This window comes from Ceratotherium simum, chromosome 11 (assembly GCF_057802395.1).
Source record: "Ceratotherium simum simum isolate JZ-2026a chromosome 11, ASM5780239v1, whole genome shotgun sequence".
In the NCBI taxonomy this organism is placed as follows: domain Eukaryota; kingdom Metazoa; phylum Chordata; class Mammalia; order Perissodactyla; family Rhinocerotidae; genus Ceratotherium; species Ceratotherium simum.
Genome location: NC_141910.1, coordinates 35,044,636 through 35,065,284, shown reverse-complemented (window position 1 = coordinate 35,065,284; position 20,649 = coordinate 35,044,636). Strand labels below are relative to the sequence as shown.

At 33.1% G+C, this 20,649-nt stretch overlaps 1 protein-coding gene across 3 annotated transcripts in view; it reads left to right on the top strand.

The window, feature by feature from the left end:
* Positions 1–20,049, top strand: part of FOXN2 (forkhead box N2) — a 56,428-nt gene extending 36,379 nt beyond the window's left edge. For all 3 annotated transcript variants that reach the window (XM_087436805.1, XM_004436667.3, XM_014792301.2), the window contains exons 3-6: positions 4,535–4,638; positions 7,508–7,572; positions 14,146–14,214; positions 15,247–20,049. In XM_087436805.1, coding sequence (XP_087292931.1) covers positions 4,535–4,638; positions 7,508–7,572; positions 14,146–14,214; positions 15,247–15,770 — 762 coding nt within the window. In that variant the 3' untranslated portion in view covers positions 15,771–20,049. The remainder of the gene's footprint in view (positions 1–4,534; positions 4,639–7,507; positions 7,573–14,145; positions 14,215–15,246) is intronic.
* Positions 20,050–20,649: the final 600 nt, after the last annotated feature.

Below are 20,649 nucleotides of genomic sequence, written 5' to 3'. Positions count from 1 at the left end.
GTGTTCTGTCATCTAAGCACAATAAAAAAGAGCCAAAGTTTTTAAGTGAGAGTTAGTTAGAAATAAATTCCTTTTTGCTGTAGACTCTAAAACCTAGATTAACAAATACATAACTTTATCTCTTGTCACTGATAGTTGGTGAACAGACCCAGTGAAAGGAAGTGCTGCCATGGTAACCTAAACCAGACTGTTATTTGGAGACCTTGCTCAAGATACTTAACTGCCCTGAACTGCAAGTTTTCAGTACCAGTTCTTCCAATTTGCTATTTCAAGGAAATAGCAGTTCTATGATCAAAACAATTTGCAATTATCTCACAATAGAATTTGAAAAGTAGACTTGAACTAAACAGTTTCTAGGAGTGTAATCTCAGGAATACCAAGATAGAATGTGGCTAGAATTATTAAAATAATTGTCTTAGTCAATATGTAAAAAATAATTCATGCATATCTGTTCTGTATGAAACTGAAGTGGTTTTGGGGCAAAGGATGTGTGGGTGCTAACATTTAAAGTTTTATTTCCCTGTCATTGAAACACATTTATCATTTGGGCCAAGTGACTGAAAATATATCTAATTTAAGAAGTTTCATCACTTAATCCAAAAATAGATTTGTGAAACTTGACTTCCTTTGAAAAAAAATCAAAATTTCAAATACTTGTTTAATATAGTTGATGTGATATCTTGCTGCTGAAGGCAAGAAAAAAGTTTCACCTGATAGTATGGTATGTTTCTTTCTATATTACAGTGTGATATGACACCCATGGTTTTTCTTTTCTTATATATTTGAGTTGCTAGCATGTTAAAAACTGCCTTACACTCAATTACCATACTTTTCCTCAGACAAGAGCTTTTTTCCCTTCTAAATTTACTGTATCCCTTGTTCTTTACTACCTAACTTTTGTCTTTTATTCAGAATTAATTGATTTTTGTTCTTATTGTTGATTTTTTAAAAATTCCCTCATCTCTTAGAAGTAAAGGAGTAGGAATATACTGTTATTAAACCATATAAACTCTTACTATATACCAATTTCAGAATAATCATTTAGTATTCACATATTTTGCAGCCCTATGTCACTTACATTTAAATTACCTTATTTGAATCTCATCACAACTCAGTGAAGTGGCCTGGTTTTTTGTTTCATGGATGAAATGTGAATGAAAGGGCTGACTCTTAGAGATTAAATGATTTGTCCAATATCACATAGCTAATCAATAAGCAATGATTAGGACATCAGTTTTTAAACATGTGGAACAGTGTTCTTACAGTATGCCATTCTTCTATAATAATTATGACATGATATTCAGAGATAAAAGAGCCTCAATAATAGACTAATACTACTTTGAAAAAGTGTTTGGGAAATGGAAGCACTCCAAAATGCATCACATTAAATCTTGCAGCAATCATAATAGCTTACATCATATAGAATTTTATACAAGCAAAAAGGGTCAGGGAAACAGAACACATGTAGATTTTGTTGTCTAAGTAACTGTTAATGTAGTTGCAAAGTGTAATTCAAATTTTAAGAAAGAGTTTTTGAAATAGAAAAGGTATAATATAAAAACCAAAATTAATAACAGTTTGAATCTCCCCAATCTTCTGAATTAGTTCTGAGGTTTTGAGGAAGTTTTGTACATCACATGGTGGGAGAGGGGGCAGGTTATTCCTTATTTAACTTTCAACATTTATAGAGAAAATATATCTTAAAAATATTGATTAAAATTTAATGCCAATAATTCATAGAAGCAAAAAATTAGGCTGGAGGAAACAGGAACAATTTTTACTACAAAGAAAATGAACATAAAACATATCAATAATAGTAGTAGCCAGTGTTTATCGAGTGCTTATGTGTCTGGCAGTGTTCTAAGGACTTTACAGAAATTAACTTTTATAATACAGTAATTCTTGAAGTAGGTGCAGTTTTATATATAGATATATTTTGAGCATGCTAATACACAGAGAACATAGACATTTTTCTAGAGGTTACACAGCTGTTAAGTGACAGGTCCTGAATTCCAGAGTAGGCAGTCTGGCTCCAAGGCTTGGACTCTTAACCACTGTACAAGTAGCTCTGGGGAAATGGGATGAGATTGCAGGTGGACCTTGTGCTTGCATGGCTGTGGGTGTGAATGTGGTATGTTTGTAGGGATATGCTTGTAGGCGGGCTTCTGTTCAGGATATGCAGGTAGGGATGTAGGTAGCTGAGGAAGTAGGAAAGATTTATCCTGAAGGAAGAGGTAGCAGGTGATATCACAGCTCCTGAAGTCCTTCAGTTATTTCATTTGACTAGCTCAACTAGTGTGTATAGCATATTGTTGGTTTTTTAGAATACTCTCTTAAATTTATCAATTCCATTCTTTTTGTAATTTCTAGTTTATCAATTTATCAATTGTATTTTTATATAATTTTATGTAATATGTTTACGTTATATACTATTATATAATTTTTTTTCTTTTTTCCCCCCTAGATGTGGTAAAAACTTATTTCAGATATTTCAGTCCTTGTTTAAGAATGAAAGTGTTTGAGGATATAAATTTGCCTTTAAATAGAGCTTTGGCTACAAGGCTTAGTTTTGATATGACTGTGTTTCTTATACGCTTTATTTACTAGATAATCTGTAATTGTAGTTTGGATATCTTTTTAATCCAAGAGTGTTTATAAATTTTCAAAGTGCAGAGAATTTTATTGTTGTTGAGATTGTTAAATTTTCTTTCTTTTTGCACTGGAGTATAAAACTGTGATCTTTAAAAGGGAATTTATTTTTCTTCATAGCTTAATCAGTGTTTGTAGTTTTTCCATTAATATGTATTTGGAAAGTATATTCTACAAGAATTTATTAGTTACATCAGTCTTTCTCATAAGTGTTTCACAGAACAGTAGCTTCCTCAAATGTTACCTGGGACAAAGAGGTTCTGTATCAAATAACTTTGGGAAACCACATAAAACAGGTTTAATTATAGAACTTTTTAGATCCCTTAACCTGCTAATATGTAGTGTGACCTTCTAAGAAGGTGGGAGGTGAAATAAAATAGATTTTTTTTTTTTTTTTGCTGAGAAAGATTCGCCCTGAGCTAACATCCATTGCCAATCTTCCTCTTTTTGCTTGAGTAAGATTTGCCCTGAGCTAACATCTGTGCCAGTCTTTCTCTATTTTATATGTGGGTCACTGCCACAGCATAGCCACCAACAGATGGTGTAGGTCCATGCCTGGGAACCAAACCCAGGCTGCTGAAGCGGGGCACACCAAACTTAACCACTAGGCCACAGGGCCGGCCCCCTAAAATAGCATTTTTCAAACCCATTTCAAGGAATTCTCCCATAGCCTGGCCTTTTCCCTGCTAGATAGATAATATTAGTGAAGTTCTTCAGGTGTCTTGTCCACTTACCTTCCTGGTAAGCTATTCCCTCACATTAGGGAAACTGCATCAGGCAAGCTCTTCTTTCAGGCACCTCTCATTTGCAAGTTAGCAGGTACTTTTATGGTTTCTCTTCCAGTAATCATACACATTCCATTATTTTTAGATTCTATTGATTATTTTCAAAGAATCTGGGCTTATGTGCTTATTGCCATATTATCTAGAAGTCCCTCAAATGTTGCAACCTAACCGTTTTGAGGGAAGGGATGGTGATGCTTCCTCTTTTTTATCTTTTACAGGAGTCTTTTCCAACCTCAGTTGTTGACTTACTATTCTTAGAGACTTTTGCCATGATTTTCATTAAATTGCTTACTTTTTAGTATAATGATGTACACCTGAAATTTATACAATGTTATAAACCAATGTTACTGCAAGAAAAAAATAAATAAATAAAATAAATAAAAATTATTTGCTTTTTAAATTTAAACTTATTTCAAATGGGAACTTAAACATTACTGTTAATGCCATTAAAAAATAAAAATTATTTTTTGATATGTCACTTAATGTCATATTCATGTTGCATATCACTTCTGGGGAAGTGATGCTGCGTAGAAAGTTTAATTTTTATTTTTCTTTTTGCCTTTTCTATAACAACAATAATAATGATAATGGCTAACATTTGTTGACATCTTAGCATGTGGAGGGTCACCTTGGACAGCCCTCCATGCTGTTGACTGTACAGCTTGGGGTTGTACCATTCTCACAGACTGTGGTGTGAGTGGCATGTCCTGGAGTTGTGCAGTCCTATGCCCCTATATGCCAGGTACTGTGCAGAGTACTTTATGCATAATTTAATCCACATAACAACCCTATGAGGTAGATACTGTTATTATCCCTACTTTACAAATGAGGGAATAATGGCCCAGGGAGATAGAAGTTAGTTAACTTTTCTAAGGTCACATAGCAGGTGAATGACAGAGCTGGAGATAAGAACCCAGGCAGTCTGCCTCCAGGGCTTTTAATCACACAGTGCATTCATAGCAAGCTTACTTCAACTTTTGCATTGTACTCAAAGGTACCACAGGGGGCTTTTTTCCCCACACATTTATTAAAAACATTCCGACACTGATTGTGTGTGTCGTAAAGTTCCAGGTTATTAATACTTGTGTGTTTTATTCTAGGTTAATGGAAAAGGTTCCTTATGGTGTGTTGATCCGGAATACAAACCCAACCTTATGCAGGCTCTGAAGAAGCAACCTTTTGCTTCTCCTGCATCTCCACAAAGGTACAGGATCTTCCATATAAGTGTCGGTGGTGATTTATAAGATTTCATTGTATGAGAGGGAGAAACTTAACAAAGTTGTAGGGGTTTTTTGGTTTTTCTATTGTATAGAGAATTATTTTTGATAAGACATTAGCTTAAGGCATTTTTACTTATAATCTAACTTGTGTTATTAGGAAACAAAATATTGCATAGGTGTGAACTTAAGTTCTGGAAAATGTAGTCAAGACTGAATACGTTATAACTAAACTTGAAAGAAAGTTATAATATGATTTCAGGTACAAAAAGGTTAAATCATTTTAATTGTCTGCAATACTAATGCTGACCTAAAGATGTGGGAAATTTAAAGTATATTTAAAAATTTTTAAGTTTAAAAATTTTTTAAATAAGATGATTAACAGTTTGTCGTTGCAACATTTTTATATGCACATTTATACTTCTTTTTCAATTTAAATTTTTTTCTCTTAGCACATTCAATATTTGAAAATTATGTTCAAGTAAAAATTGAACATAAGTCAAAATTTGAGGTGGTCTCAAATTTTAAAATGTTTGACAAATAAAATAATGTTTTGGGGTTTTTTTATTTGTTTTGTTTCTGCTGGTAAATATAATTGTAGTATATTTCCTTGGCTTTTGTTTTCAAACTCAGTGACTCCCATTGATCTTATAACTTTCCCATTTTAAGTCAAATCTGAATATGATACAACCTCCTTAAATCTGATTTTATTTCCCTTTCCTGAAGAAGGCTTCAGAATCTTTTTTTGGATTCTCTTATGTACAGTCATTTGAGTTAAAAACTCCAGATTTTGTCAAGATACTTTAAGATACTTTTAAGTGTAGTCTATAATGGTTAATTTGTTTTCTGAAAAATTTTAAAGCTCTTTAATAAAATAATAAATGGAAAATTTTAAACATATGCAAAAGTAGGGAGAATGTTATAATGAACTCCCAGCTGTGACAATTATCAATATAGTATTTAATTTCTTAAAGTATTGTTGGATACCTTTTAGAGGAGCGGCTGTAGCTGAAATACGGTAAAAAAAATCAGTAAGGTTAAAGTTGAAATGTCAGTAATATATATATACTCATTGATATTTTAAGCTTGTTCATTACCATATTAGTAGATTAGAAGGATCATTGTAATAAGAACTACTGAGTGGTTTATCCTTATGAAATGAAACCTAGAAAAGAAGTTATCAGAGTTTATATCCTAATTGTTTGGGAGTTGATATCTTCTTTATTAATTAATGTTGGTGCATATGAGGTGTCTTAGTTAAAAAAATAATAATTTAGAAACTAATGGTAAATTCTGCTGATGATCACTTGTGTGTTTTATTTAGCTGTGCTCTTTTTATTAAAGATTAAATGGGAGAATTGGCACTCGTTTGTATACCATCAGAAATACAGTTTACTGGGCCGGCCCCGTGGCTTAGCGGTTAAGTGCTCGCGCTCTGCTGCTGGTGGCCCGGGTTCGGATCCCGGGTGCGCACCGACGCACCGTTTCTCTGGCCATGCTGAGGCCGTGTCCCACATACAGCAACTAGAAGGATGTGCAACTACGACATACAACTGTCTACTGGGGCTTTGGGGGAAAATAAACAAATAAATAAAAAAAATTATTAAAAAAAAAAAAAAGAAATACAGTTTACTGTGCCGTTGATATGTTGCATTTTCATGTTTATATTTTTTAGCTTTATCTTATGTTTAGATATTAAACAAAAAGATGATTTTGTGGTTTAAAAATAGGTAGATAAGGGGCTGGCCCCGTGGCGTAGTGGTTAACTGCGTGCGCTCCGCTGCTGGCAGCCCGGGTTCAGATCCCGGGTGCTCACTGATGCACCGCTTGTCAGGCCATGCTGTGGCGGTGTCCCGTATAAAATGGAGGAAGACAGGCACAGATATTAGCCCAGGGCCAGTCTTCCTCAGCAAAAAGAGGAGGATTGGCATGGATGTTAGCTCAGGGCTGATCTTCCTCACAAAAAAAAAAACAAAAACAAACAAACAAACAAACAGGTAGCTAAAACGGCGACAGCATAAAGGTTATAATCTTTGACTTTAAAACGTTACCTTAATATTTTTAGAAACATTTTCTCTTTTTCATTGTTTGGCAAAATGACAGTTCCATCTGACGTGCCTTTGTGTAGCCCTTTCATGTCATAGTTGGTAAGTCTGAGGAAGAGAATGAGATGTAGTGTATGTAAAACTGTGACTAGGAAATAGACTTTTAATTTAGTTAGCAAAACAGATATTTTTATACTATCACAAATTCCAAAGAACAGAAGAAGTTTGTTCCAAAAGTGTTTTAATTTTTGAAATTAAAAAAAAAAAACTGCTGGTCTTTTTCATGAGTATAGAAAGATTAATTTGATATTGATATTTATTAATAAAATCAGGAACTTATCTGTTTTGCATCATTACCCTGCAGTCCTCTTTAAACATTTGTTTTGATAAACCCTTTCATTTATGTGATAATACCTGTATTAATAGCATATCAAACTTAAGTATCCACTAAAAAACCAAATAGTAACTATTATGTATTGTCTATTGTTCCAGGCATTTTAAATGCTTTATTCTTATTTAATCATCACAGCAACCCTATGTGGGAGGTTTAATTATTCCTATTTTACAGATGAAGAAACTAAGAGATTAATTATTTTGCCTAAGAACGTCCAAATAGTTGTGATTTAATCTTGGATCTTATGCTCTTTCTGCTTTGGCAGACTCTTCCTAAACTGAATAGTATTAGCAAAGAAAACAAGGTAAAAATAGTTTGTGTTTTTTATTGTACAAATTAGTTGTATTTGTAACTAAGTTCTGTAAAAATCGAAATAAAGATTTTTATAAGCACATTTGTCTTATCTCTATTTTTCAGTGGCTCTTTATCACCTCATTACTTAAGCTCTGTACTCAAGCAAGACCAGGTGCGAACCCTTAAAGGTATGTGTAAGATCAGTATTTTAAATCATAAAAACTCAGGTCAAATATCAGGAATTTTTTTTATTTTTTTCTAATTTGAAAAGTATTATACGTTCATTATAGAAGATTTGGAAAATAAAAACATTTATAAAAGAGAAACTAAAACCTACCCTTTATACTACTGTTAACATTTTGATATAATTGCTTTGGTCCTTTTTAAGCCTTGTACATGAATAGCTATGTTTGCATGCATACACAAACACACACACACACAGACACACACACTTTTCCTCCAAATACTGGGCTCATACCATGTATACTGTTGTATATCCCTTTTTTCATTTCCTTTTGTGTGTATTTTTCCTTGAAAATAGGAATAATTCTTAGTACTGCCATCAGTAGAGAGTTACCTTTTCAGGTCTGTCTTAGACTAGAACAGAGCTTGGCAAACTATGGCCCATATCTGGCCTGCCACCTGTTTTTGTATGCCTATGAGTTAGAGATGGTTTTACATTTGTAAATGGTTGAAAAAAATAAAAATAATATTTCGAGGCATGTGAAAATTTGCTACAACAGCAGAGTTAAGTAGTGGCAACAGAGACCTCTGTATTGTGTCCTTGGTTTTGCCTCTTGGCCCGCAAAGCCTAAAATATTTACTTACTGACCCTTATAGAAGAAGTTTGCCAACTCCTGGATTAGAATATAATTCAGAATTTTTTTAATAGGTTAAGTGTAAAGAACTTTAATTTAAGAAGGCATAAGTTAACTTCTAGAATTTTGTAGACTTCTTTTTTAAAGTATATTAAAATTCTGAGTTAGTGGGTTTTTTCTTTACTCATAGTTAATATTACAGATTAGTGATGGATTAACATAAAATTTTCTAGCATTGTTGCTTTGGAGCCTAGAGACATTTTTATGGCCTTTAAAAATAGAAATCCGCAGACTAAAAGCCTTTCTGTATATCAGAATTATTTTGACTCTTTGGAACTACATTAAGTCGAGCCTAGGAAGCAGTATGATGATGTCTATAAAAATAAGGGAGAGAAAGAGTATGAAAAAGCTTAACAACTCTGCAAAGAAGTTAAGCAGATTGGGAGTCTGCTTCTGGTAATGTTCTAGCTTAACATAAGGCAAGTATCCATTTTCCTGTTACCTGTGTGGGTAAATGTGGTTTCTCTTTACATTTAGATGCTGCTGAAACTTCCTTTATTTTTTTATTACCTCAGTAAGTTCTGACCCTTATTCTTTCAAGCTCAGTTCATATACACATTTTGAGAACATTTTCTTTGTGAATTTTGGGGTTTATTTAGAATCTTTTCTTGCTCTTATTCCATTCCATCCAAATTCTGCCTCTTCCTTTGGGGAGCAGACACTTCACAATTTTCTCCTGCTAGTTTCAACCACAGTTTTTCATAACTAGAGCATAGGTACTTCTCCTCCATCTAATGACTTATACATATTATGCATCATCTCTCCAGTGCTGCTAACACCTTACTTCCCGCCACCTCTATATTTGTGAGTCTTAGACCTGTTCTCCTAGTAATAATTAACTTGGTGGGGAGGATGGGTGGTATTCTAAGTTAAAACAAATGCAAGTCTGTCCTGGAATAGAATACAAAATGCTCATGAATTTTAAAAGAAAAATATAACAGCACACAAAAACTTCAGAAAATTTATATTTAAATCAGGTTGCTTTAGGGTGTATTCATAGACTTCTGAGGAAATTTGCTTTTTCTTCTCTCTTGATATTATTTCTAGGGAAAAGTTTGAAAAACACAACACTAAATGGATTAAACATCCAGCTGTTTATTCTACAAGTAATTGTTGAGTTCCTACATAGTGCCAAACACTTTAGTGGATGCCTTAGGATATTCACAGATGAAAGAGACCCAGGTCCTGCTCTCAGAAAATATACAATTAATTGAAGAAAGTTGACTAGAATTATGCCAAGTACACTGGGGGAAAAGGAAGTGAGTAGCGAATTAAGCTTAGAGGTAGGTCAGGAAAGGCTCTTAGAGAAGAAAGTGTGATGCTTGAGGTGGGGCTCAAAATTGGGAGGATACTTGACCTTGGGTAGAGGTTTGGTGGAGGGCAGTTGCTGGAAACTGCAGGTTGATGAGTATGGCTGAAGCCTAGGAGTATAGAAGAGGACCAAGGAGCCTTGGTCCACTAGCTATAAACGTGATCATTTAGCATGGGCAAGGCAAATGAAGAAGTTGTTTAAGCAGGCATTAACCAAATCAAGGAGAGCTTATTTAGCGTAATGAGTTTGAACTTCTTCCTATAACATAGCACTAGTTAGCATTGAGTTCTTTACTATGGTGCTTTCCATGCATTATCTCATTTAATCTTTACAACAACTCTTTGAGGTATCGTTACCTTCTTTCACAAATTAGGAAACTGAAGTTTGGAGAGATTAAGTAACTTTCTCAAGGTCACACAACTAGTAAATGGTGTGGAGGAAACTGAGGAACTCTGATTTCAGAGTCTCCACTCCTACCAGATATGAGGCATTGGGGGAGCTGCTGAAGGGCTTTAAAGAATGAGACAACACTGTTGGTTTTGTATTTTGCTAAGATCACTTAGGTGTCATTGTTGGCCTCCAGTATTAGAATCCAATATTAGATTCATCTTTATTAATCGTTATATTAGAGTTACCTTGAGACACATAAGAGTAACAGGAGAAGTTAAGCTTAGGAACGCCAGAACCACTATCAGCCAGAACAGGTGCAGCAGTTTCTGTAGTTGTCTCTCTTGCTCACCTTACAATGACTAATTTTATGTGCCAATATCTACATTACAGTATTGTGTAACAGGTAGCAGGAGGCACAGGAATCTCATATTGAGATAGCAAAACAGAACCTTTTTTTTTGTCAATATTTTGATTTGATGTGGATTTGGTGTAAATTCATCTGTTTGAAAATATTTATTGAGCACACTTGTGTGCTAGGCACTGTTCAGGGCACCAAGGATAACATCAGTGAACAAAGAAGACAAAAATGGAACTCACATTCTATTTAGTAAATTTTAGTGTTTATACTTACATACTGTATTATTAAGTATTTATACTTAAGCACTAGTATACTACAAGCATATATCAAATTTAGAGAGTTATTGATGTTAGGGGCTAAGTGCAAATCTAAGTTCAAATTCAAGGTTGCAAAATTAGCATAATCTGTATCTTAATTGAGATGAAAGTAACCTGGTGGTCCAGGCGCCTTAAAGTACTGGTAATTTATTGAAATTGCTCTCCTACTTCTTTAAAGAATCGCAAGAGACGACTTCTCTGTTTGGATGCTCTGTAAATGTGTATGTTTTGACAGAGGTAATAAATCTTCTTATAGTTATTACCGAGCTTATAACCATTTAAATTCTGCCTCTACAATTCTCATATTATTCCTCAAGCAAATGGACTGAGAACCAGATAACAGAAACTTTCTTTAAGATTGGCCCTGCGCTAACATCTGTTGCCAATCTTGCTCTTTTTCTTTTTTCTCCCCAAAGCCCCAGTACATAGTTGTGTATCATAGTTGTAGAGTTGTAGCTCTTCTATGTGGGATGCCACCTCAGCATGGCTTGATGGCGGTGACTAGGTCTGCACCCAGGATCCGAACTGGCCGCTGAAGCAGAGTGCGCGAACTTAACCACTACACCACCAGTCCAGCCCCCAGAAACTTGTTAGTTTGTCTTATAACCGTCACTTTCACAAGGCTAAAACTGGTATCTTTTAATTTTTTTCTCAATTATTGTTGATAATTTCTCAGCATCAGGGCTAAGGAAGTATAAACCAGGAGGTACAAATTTAACACTTTTGACAGAAATTTATTTGAACAAGTTATTAAATCAGTACCTTATTTTGAACTCTAGTCAGAACTATGAAGGATAAACAGAAAAATTATATGACTTTGAACTGTTTTTTTTTTAATTACTATTTGGATAGCTCTCATGGCTCTTTGACAGTGACTTTCAGCTGGAAGTGAGTTATTTGCCTAATCTAAATTCTGTCAGAGAAAATACATACAAAAGACCTTACAGAAAGAACCAAATTTTCATTCTTTGTGAACTAGGTATGTTAGATAATATAGCTAATAGTATGTTTTTTAAAAACAAAGAGCCACCTTTAAAATAGCGTAAAGTACTTAGCAATGAAAAGATAACATTATGAAGTGTTTTCAGTTGTGAGAATAAATAAATAAGTCTTCAGTTTAATTTTAATACCAAAACAGATTGGATACTATAAATAAAAGTTGTAAAGTCTACAACAGAGAGTGTTTGTTGTTCTTGTTCCAAGAAGTGCAAGATTGTACCTTGGAGAAATCATTGATAATCAGGTGTTCTTGATTACCAAGTGTTTTGGGTCATCTCTCTAATGCATATTTTAATGTTGAAGTTAAACTTTTTTTCAGAGTTAATTGGCAAGGCATTGTGGGAAGCATACTTGCAAATGTTCTAAACCAAACAAATCAGATGTAGATAAAATCCTTTTGCAAAGAAGTTTTTGGTTTCGTAAAGTTAATTTCATGCGGGAGAGTTCGAATTAATTTGGCTATAATAAATTCTCTATAAGAAATAAATGTATTCAGAGAACACTTTTCCTATCATTCTACTGTTATAGAAACAGTACCTAATTTTGTTATCATTTTCAATATTCAGAAACTAAGAAAAGAAATGGTGTTCATGCAGCTTTCTTATGTTATCAGGATAAAATATGACTCCTTGAATTTTTTAATAAGAAGGTTTTGTAGGTGCTTCATTTATAAGATTATAAATTTCCTGAAAATTTTTCCTTATTATAATGCGTTTCAGTGTTAGATTCTCTCTCTCACCACTACCTCACTTTTTTAAATAAAATTGAAAACATTTTAGACCTTTTTCTATTGAAAGAAAAATTATTTCATGAAGCAGGAATCTCTCTGTTAGGGCTTTTGCATAATGCCGTGCAAGTTGTGCCCACAGCCTGAAATGATGTGAGGCTCATAACAGAAAACTCAATTTACTGAATGAATAACAGAATAGAGAATTTCCAGTATATTCTGTAATTTTCTGCAAAATTTCCTACTCTAATCATGGATGCTTAGTAAGTATTAAGGGATGATGATAGAGTACAAATTGAAGGCGTGGGTTCTGGAGGTAGACTACTGAGGTTCAAATCCCATGTCTATCATTCCTAGAGATCCCTCTGTGTCTATTTTTTCATCTTTAAGATGGAAATACTGATAATACCCACATCATAAAGGTGTGAGGATTAGATGAGTTAATAATACTTAGAACTTGCCAAGCCAATTGAAAGTACTCAATGTTAGTAATTTGGTCATAATCAGCTTAGTCTAAGGAAAGGAGGAGGACAGAGATGTAATATACTTATTCTTTACACATTTATCAAGGACCTACTATTGTTCCAGGCATTATGGAACATAGAGGATAAGACATGGTTCCTACTGTAAAGAAGCTGACAGTCTAATTGGGAAGACATTCATGTAGACTCTGTTTCATGAAGTCACATTTTATTTAAGGGAAAAGAGCTTTAATATTATGTGCTCCCTCATAGCAACCATCTTCTGATTTACTTAAGCCTGTTTATTAAAGTCAATAACAGTAAGATTTCCTGCTTTCACAGAGTTTGTGGTCAAGCTGGGGAGAAAACAAGTCAATATCTTCATGGCTTTATTATCTAAAATAACTTCATAATTAGATACTACAAGTAAAATGGAAAACTTTAGGGGAATAAAAATTTTCCAGCTTTGCGATAGGAATGAGAGTTTTCATATCTGAGTCTTATTTTAAACTTATCCTTTGTAATCTAAAATTTATAAGCATTTTCTAACTTTTCCTACACATTTTAGATTATAACATTTCACTTTTATTCTATTATAGTCATTCAGACTAATAGATCACCAAGATGGAGAGGAACTTGGAGTAAAAAACTAGATAGAAGAGCGTAATGACCTTATCTGGAGTAGAACCTGCTGATTTTACCAGCCTTTTAAAAGCTATTTTTCTTATGGAATACCCATAATTATGTTTGAGTTCTGTAGTACTTGTAGGCTTGTATATAATTATAACCAAAGACATTACTAATATTTTTGTCCCAGCAATAATTATTAATTTAGCATTTACTGTATATAGTCACATGATCTGGACTTATACTAATTACATATATTTTTATCCCCTGTAACTAGCATGTAATTAATGCAGTACTTCATAACTGCAGATATGCATGCATAGGTAAGGATATTTTTAAAACGCTAAAAAGTAATAATGCCTTAGTGTACATTCTTAGCTAATTTAGGGGCAAACCGTATTGAAATGCAGTTCAGGTTTATATTTTCATTGTGAATAATCAAAGAAGAGAACTTTTATTATCTCTAGTACCTCTCAATTCTCCTTTATACAAAACGGTTCATAATTTTAAGTGAACAAAAGCAAATTGCAAAATCATGTCTCATTTTGTTTAATATATATATATAAATATTTTTTAAATAGACGAATATATGCCAAAATCTTAACATTGGTTACCTTTAGGTGCATGCAGATACTTATAATAGCCTCTGTGTTATAAAGAACATTAATATTGTCACACTGTTCCTTTTTCAGAATCTGATATTGATGCTGCCACTGCAATGATGCTTTTAAATACTTCTATAGAACAAGGAATTTTAGAATGTAAGCAATCATGCTTTTCTTTTTAAAATACATTTTTGTGAGTACCTTTTCAAATGTAATTTAAAATGCAAAATATTTAAATGTTACAGGCAAAGTTTCTCCTTTCCAGCTAAATTTTGTTTTCATCTGAATTACTTAGTTTTTGTTTTATTATATTTCCATTAGTTTGTGTGAGCAGTTGAGAGAGTGAGGTTAATGCCGTGATAGACCTTTTTACATTGACCAAGAAATGAAGAAATAAAGAGCATATTTAGAAATTAAGCTTGAAGATTTAAAAGTAAAAATGAAAGCTAAAATCAAAGTATGGGAAAGTATAACCATGGAATAGGAAAAGCCTTCTTTAAGATACAACGTGTAAAATCCATAAAAGAAAAGATGGGTAAATTTGAACTTCAAAATTTTAGAGTTCTGACAACAAAAGATATGTTTAAGAAAAGTAACACAAGCAAAACACTAGGAGAACGTATTTTTTTTACTATATATAACAAAGGATTAATGTTAATACATATACTCATGTATATAAAAGGATCCTACAAGTAAGAAATAAGAAAACAGTTCAACAGAAGAGCCAGCAAAATATGTGAATAGGTGAGTCTCAGAGGAGGAAATATATATGGATAACACACACTTGAAAAGATATGCAGCTTCTCTAGAAATCAGGGAAATGCAAAATGAAACAATATTGAGATACTATTTTTTTGTCCATGAGATTATGAAAAATTAAAATAATTGATAATATGAGGTGTTATGTATGGGAACTGGGTATTGTCATACACTGTAGGATATAAATAAAAAATTTATGTAAAATAAAAATTATGTTTTCCATGGAAAGGTCAAGACATGTCATTAAATTTAAAAATGTTAAAAATGTTTCAGATTAATACCTATAGGATGATATGGTCTGCATGAAAAAAAAAACCTACAACATTACTAATCTACAGCACTTAGTCAGAAGTGATATAGTAGTTTTCAATGGCCTGTTTTTGCAATCACATGCATTTGACCTATTGATGGAAGTTGTGTTTTCCACAGGTGAGAAGCCTCTTCCTCTTAAAACAGCAATGCAAAAAAAGAGGAGTTACGGCAATGCATTTAATCATCCCGGTGCTGTGCGGTTACAAGAAAGTGATTCTTTAGCCACTAGCATTGATCCAAAAGAAGACCACAATTACAGTGCAAGTAGCATGGCAGCACAGCGTTGTGCATCCAGGTCTAGTGTGTCTTCCCTGTCTTCTGTGGATGAGGTGTATGAATTTATCCCAAAGAGTAGCCATGTGGGAAGTGATGGCAGTGAAGGATTTCACAGTGAAGAAGATACAGATGTTGATTATGAAGATGATCCTCTTGGAGACAGTGGCTATGCATCACAGGCTTGTGCAGATACCTCTGAAAAAAGGCAGCCAGGCAAAAAGATGCGAAAACAGTCATGTCAGGAAATTGATGAGGAGCTCAAAGAGGCAGCTGGATCTCTGCTCCACCTTGCTGGAATTCGTACATGTCTGGGTTCCCTAATAAGTACTGCAAAAACACAAAATCAAAAGCAGCGGAAAAAATAGAAATACCTGTTAGTGTGAAATTATTTTAAAATGTGGCAATATTCTTCTACTTAATTCTTTACAAGGGATATCAAAGCCATAATGGACTTGTTTTGTTTTTAGGGTGGGGGAGGGGTGCTAATTGTTTATTTCAAAACATTTTTGTTTGTTTAATTTTTATTAAATAATTGATGTTAGGATCATGCCCAACCATAAATTTGTGAAGTCCTAAAAGCATAATTTTTGTGATAAGTGTCTCCAAGATTTGAAAATTTTGTATAAGAAAAATCCCCAGCCTCTGTGTTAAACTTGTAGGAAAAATCTTTTACATTAAAAAATGTAAGAATTGGCAACTCCATAACTTTTTTTCATTTTCTTTTCCAATCTGTAATTAACTATAGTTGCTGATCCAGCTAAAAATTCCGCTGATGTCTTTCTCGCATCCTTCTCTCCTGACACATGCAGTCCAGTAGGAAGAGATTTGGATTTTTTATCTTGTCATAATTTTTGTTTTTAATTATTTTTTGTTGAAGCATGACCAAAGTTGAATATAAATTGAAAAAGATCCTAGATGTCTAGAAAGTTCCTTTTGGTTACAGAGGCAGAGAGTACAGTCATGTGTTGCTTAATGACGGGGATATATTCTGAAAAATGCATCATTAGCCCGTTTCATTGTTGTGCAAACATAGAGTCTACTTACACAAACCTGGATGGTATAGCCTGCTACACACCTAGGCTATATGGTACTAATCTTATGGGACCACTTGTATATGTATGTAGTCCATCATTGACTGAAATGTTATGTGGCACGTGACTGTGCAGCAAAGAATTCTGATTTAGAAAAGGCATTTTGTGGTGTAATTTCATCTAAGAACACTCCAATTCTTATTACAATATTATATTTGAACTTTTTTTACTTCCCAGATGTTGCATAGCATTTATTGGGGCCTTTAGTTCTTTCTCTTAGTGCTTTGCAACTATGTTTAAATTTTAGCCACTAGCTGTCTTTGTTGAGTAGAAACTATCAAATGAGAGGATATAGCCATAGAATGTGTGATGGAGTTAACACCCATTTTGACACACCTTTGCAATAAGAGAATCTTGCATTTGCTTGTTAAATGTACTGTGTTCTGAGAATCTTGTAGTAGGAATGGAGTATAATCTAATGTAAACATTTTGAGTACTTATTACTTATGTCATCATAAATAAAGGTAGATCATTTTAGGGAAAGCCTTCTGTCTAAGCTTTGTATGAATTAAATTTTATGTATACTTAATTAAATTTAAAAGTATTTAACAAGAGTATAGAGACAAAGTACCTTCATGGATTTCAAAATTTTTATAAAATTAAATCTTATACAATACACCCTTTTGAGGAGGCACTGTACTACATGTTATGTGCCATTAATCCATGCTAAAAAATTTATATTACTGTTCCAAACGTGCGTTGATTAAGGTGTTTTAAGTATTTGAACAGATCTGCTTATATGAGACATTTTTTCCTAGTATTTGTATAGTTTGTATTATTCAGAAAGAACAAGGGATACTAATAAAACTAGACTTATTCATTCCATTTATTTTTTTTACAATGGTGGAAGCAACTTTCCAAAAGTTCAGTCTTAGCTCATGCTACATACTGTTTCATGGACAATGACCTTATTTTCATTTTTCTGATAATTTCATATATACATATTTACATGCATAGACACACAGGCTCATGATTTTGGTTTGTTACTTTCAGCTGTTTCTATAACTATAAAGCATTTTCTTGGATTTTTTTTTTTTTTTGCTGAGGAAGATTCACCCTGAGCCAACATCTGTGCCAGTCGTCCTCTGTTTTATATGTGGGTCGCTGCCATAGCATGGCCACTGACAAGGGGTGTAGGTCTGCCCCCGGGAACCAAACCTGGGCTGCCAAAGTGGAGCATGCCAAACTTAACCACTAGGCCACGGACCGGCCCAGGATATTTTTTTCTGAGAGAAAAAAGAAACTTTTGAATTTTAACTTCTGAATTTTATTTGGGCAAAACTATCAGATGAGAAGCATAACGAAAACATCTTTTTCAGTTGGCAAAATGTTAAGCCAGGGATAGCAACATCTGTCCTGTTTCCATGTTAATTGTAATTGAACCTGGATAGCCACATTAATAGAATTGGTGCTGTTGAAATATAGTAATTTTTAAATTTGTTGATAATGAAAATAGTCCGTAAGTATGCAGGATGTGGTATTTGGACTTTTTGTTCATATGTGTCACATCTGCTACAGAAAATGGCTAACCCAAGTGAACAGTTTTTACTGTAGACAGTGACTATAACACAAAATATTGCTTTTACCACAGTATAAATAGTACACAGATTATAAAAAGCATTTTAATAACAATATTTTTAAGCTATTTACCATGGCCCTCTTGATAGACCTTAGTAACATTGTTTCAATGATATGGTTCTAGTTTATTTTGTTCTACTGAAATTTTCTACCACAGATGTTCTCTCTGGTTTCTGTCCATTAGATAATTACTCTTTGTAAGTAAAGGAAAATGATCTAAGATAAGGAGGGGGAGACTTGTTCTCAGTTCTAATAGAGATCTTAAAAATTATTTTGTCTTGATATAAATAACAATAACTCTTTAAACTTGATTTTTCTCTCCTTCATATACTCTTACCACAAATTTAAAAGTTTACTTTATATTCATCACTAGCAAGGACAATAAACACTTTTGCACTAAAAGCCAACAGGAAGAAGTTACATGGTATTTTACACTTAATTCTTGTTCAGAATTCAGTGCATCACTTTCTATTTGCTGATTTACCAAGGCAGTTATTTTCAAGGGGAGGAACCTTTTTAATTATGGTCTCCCATTACTTCCATAGACATTATGATCCCATTCCTCAGGTGTGTTGAGATAAAAACATGGCTAATAACCACCCCAATTAAGGAAAGTCATTTCAAGTCCTATGGACTGGAAATTGTATTTCCAATAATATATTGATAACAAATTTTACTATAATAAAAACAATTTGGCAATCCTGGAGAGGTTATGTATTTTCCAACATACTTTGAAACTGTGATTTAAACTAAGCACTAGATTGCCTTACATCAATATAAATTGTTAGAACCAATTCCAGTTTATAAGAGATCCCTAGTAAAAGTTTTGACTCAGCACAGTTAATCTTCATCTTTCACATCCCAGATAGAATCAGTGTTTCTTGAATATATATTTTTGAAACTTATTTGTGCAATATATTACTAAATTAGTTAATATTTTACTTTTCAAATTCAGAGAAAGAAAACATCACTTGTATTCAAGGAAAAACTCATTGTTGGTGGATCACCTATTTTCCACCTTTGAGCCTTTCCTGTCCTCCTTATAGCCAGCATGACTTCTCTTAACTTAGATTTCTTTGTATATAGTGAAGTTTAGAATATATATATTTTTTCTTTTACTACTTTCTGAGGCATTATGTAAAGGGTTCATACTAGATGGTCAGTTAAATATGTTAGCATGAATTGAAAGCTAGACCAAGTGTTAAGGAGGGAATGTGTGTGTCTTGGTAGACCATGAGGCCTTTCCCAGCAATTTAAGCAACAAATGTGAATACTTCACAAAGCTGTAAAGACTACTGTCTTAAGTACTACAGTAATAACAACCTTTTGTGAAGACCATAGCGTTTAAAAGAAACTTTGAGGCTTTCTGGTTTACATATATTTTATAATTTTTTGTTAGTTTGCAATGTGTAAGCTTTGATTTAAACAAAGTTTACTTCAATATGTTAATGATGTAGTCAAAATATTTATTGAGAGACAAAAGTATTTTAATGTTATACCTGCCATTTTTTCTTAAAGCACATTTGCATCTAACTGCCAGTGCCATTGTCAAAATTTGTTTTTAAAATTGTACATTTCTTATTAAACTAAGTGCTTAATTTTAAAGTATTATGTTGCCATCATATAGTGTATAAAAATGTATAATTGCCAATTCACTGTAACTATTATTTATTTTTAAATGAAAGTGTAAGAATGCTTTCTGATTCAAGAAATTTGAGTTTAGTAAACTGTTTCTTTTATCCTCTTTTCTAATGTAGCATAAAAATTGCCCTGAGTTTGAGTTAAAACTGCCAGTAGATGACCAGCCACAAGTGAACCACTTCTCAGTTGCCAGTCTTTGCTCATATTAAAAACAAGAGATGTTTAGTTTTTGTATCTAATCTCTGATTATTAAAATGTTTATAAAGTTTATTTTTACCAAAGAGATGCAATTCATTATGATAAAGTATTGCTGAATAAACCTTGTTTTATAACATTTTTGTCCTTTCTCTCTTCTTTTGGGGTGGGTAATGTAGATGTAGGTGGCTCATACTCCTACGCATATGGGCACTTTCCATTTTAGTGTTACAAAGTTGAAGTCAAGCAGATGAAAAAGTTTCAATTTCAGAATTTTTTGAAGTCTGTTTTTTCAAAAGTATTGTTTTTCCTGGTTTTTACATCATCTTAATCATTGAAAGCTAAAATAGTTAATTAATTCTGTTCCTAAAGTTGAACTTTTCTTATTCATATACATATATATGAGATATTTTGAAATATAACTAAGAAAAAATTGAGTAAACTATGAAATTATTAAGATTATTTCTAAATACAATAGTGTCAATTCAACTGTTTAAAAATTGGGGCATCCATTGTAAAATGGAATAATCTACAACCAACATCTTGATTTTAATTCCCCCCTTCACTTCCCTTTAAAGTTCTGTGCTGGTAATTTAAATGGTATTATCTACATAGAGTTGTTTATTTAAAATGAGTCAAATGAGACAGACGTATTGATTTTACACTACCACCACTCTCTGTAAGCCTTCACTCTTTCCAAGGCATCCCTTTGAAATACAGAGACATATAAAAATCATAG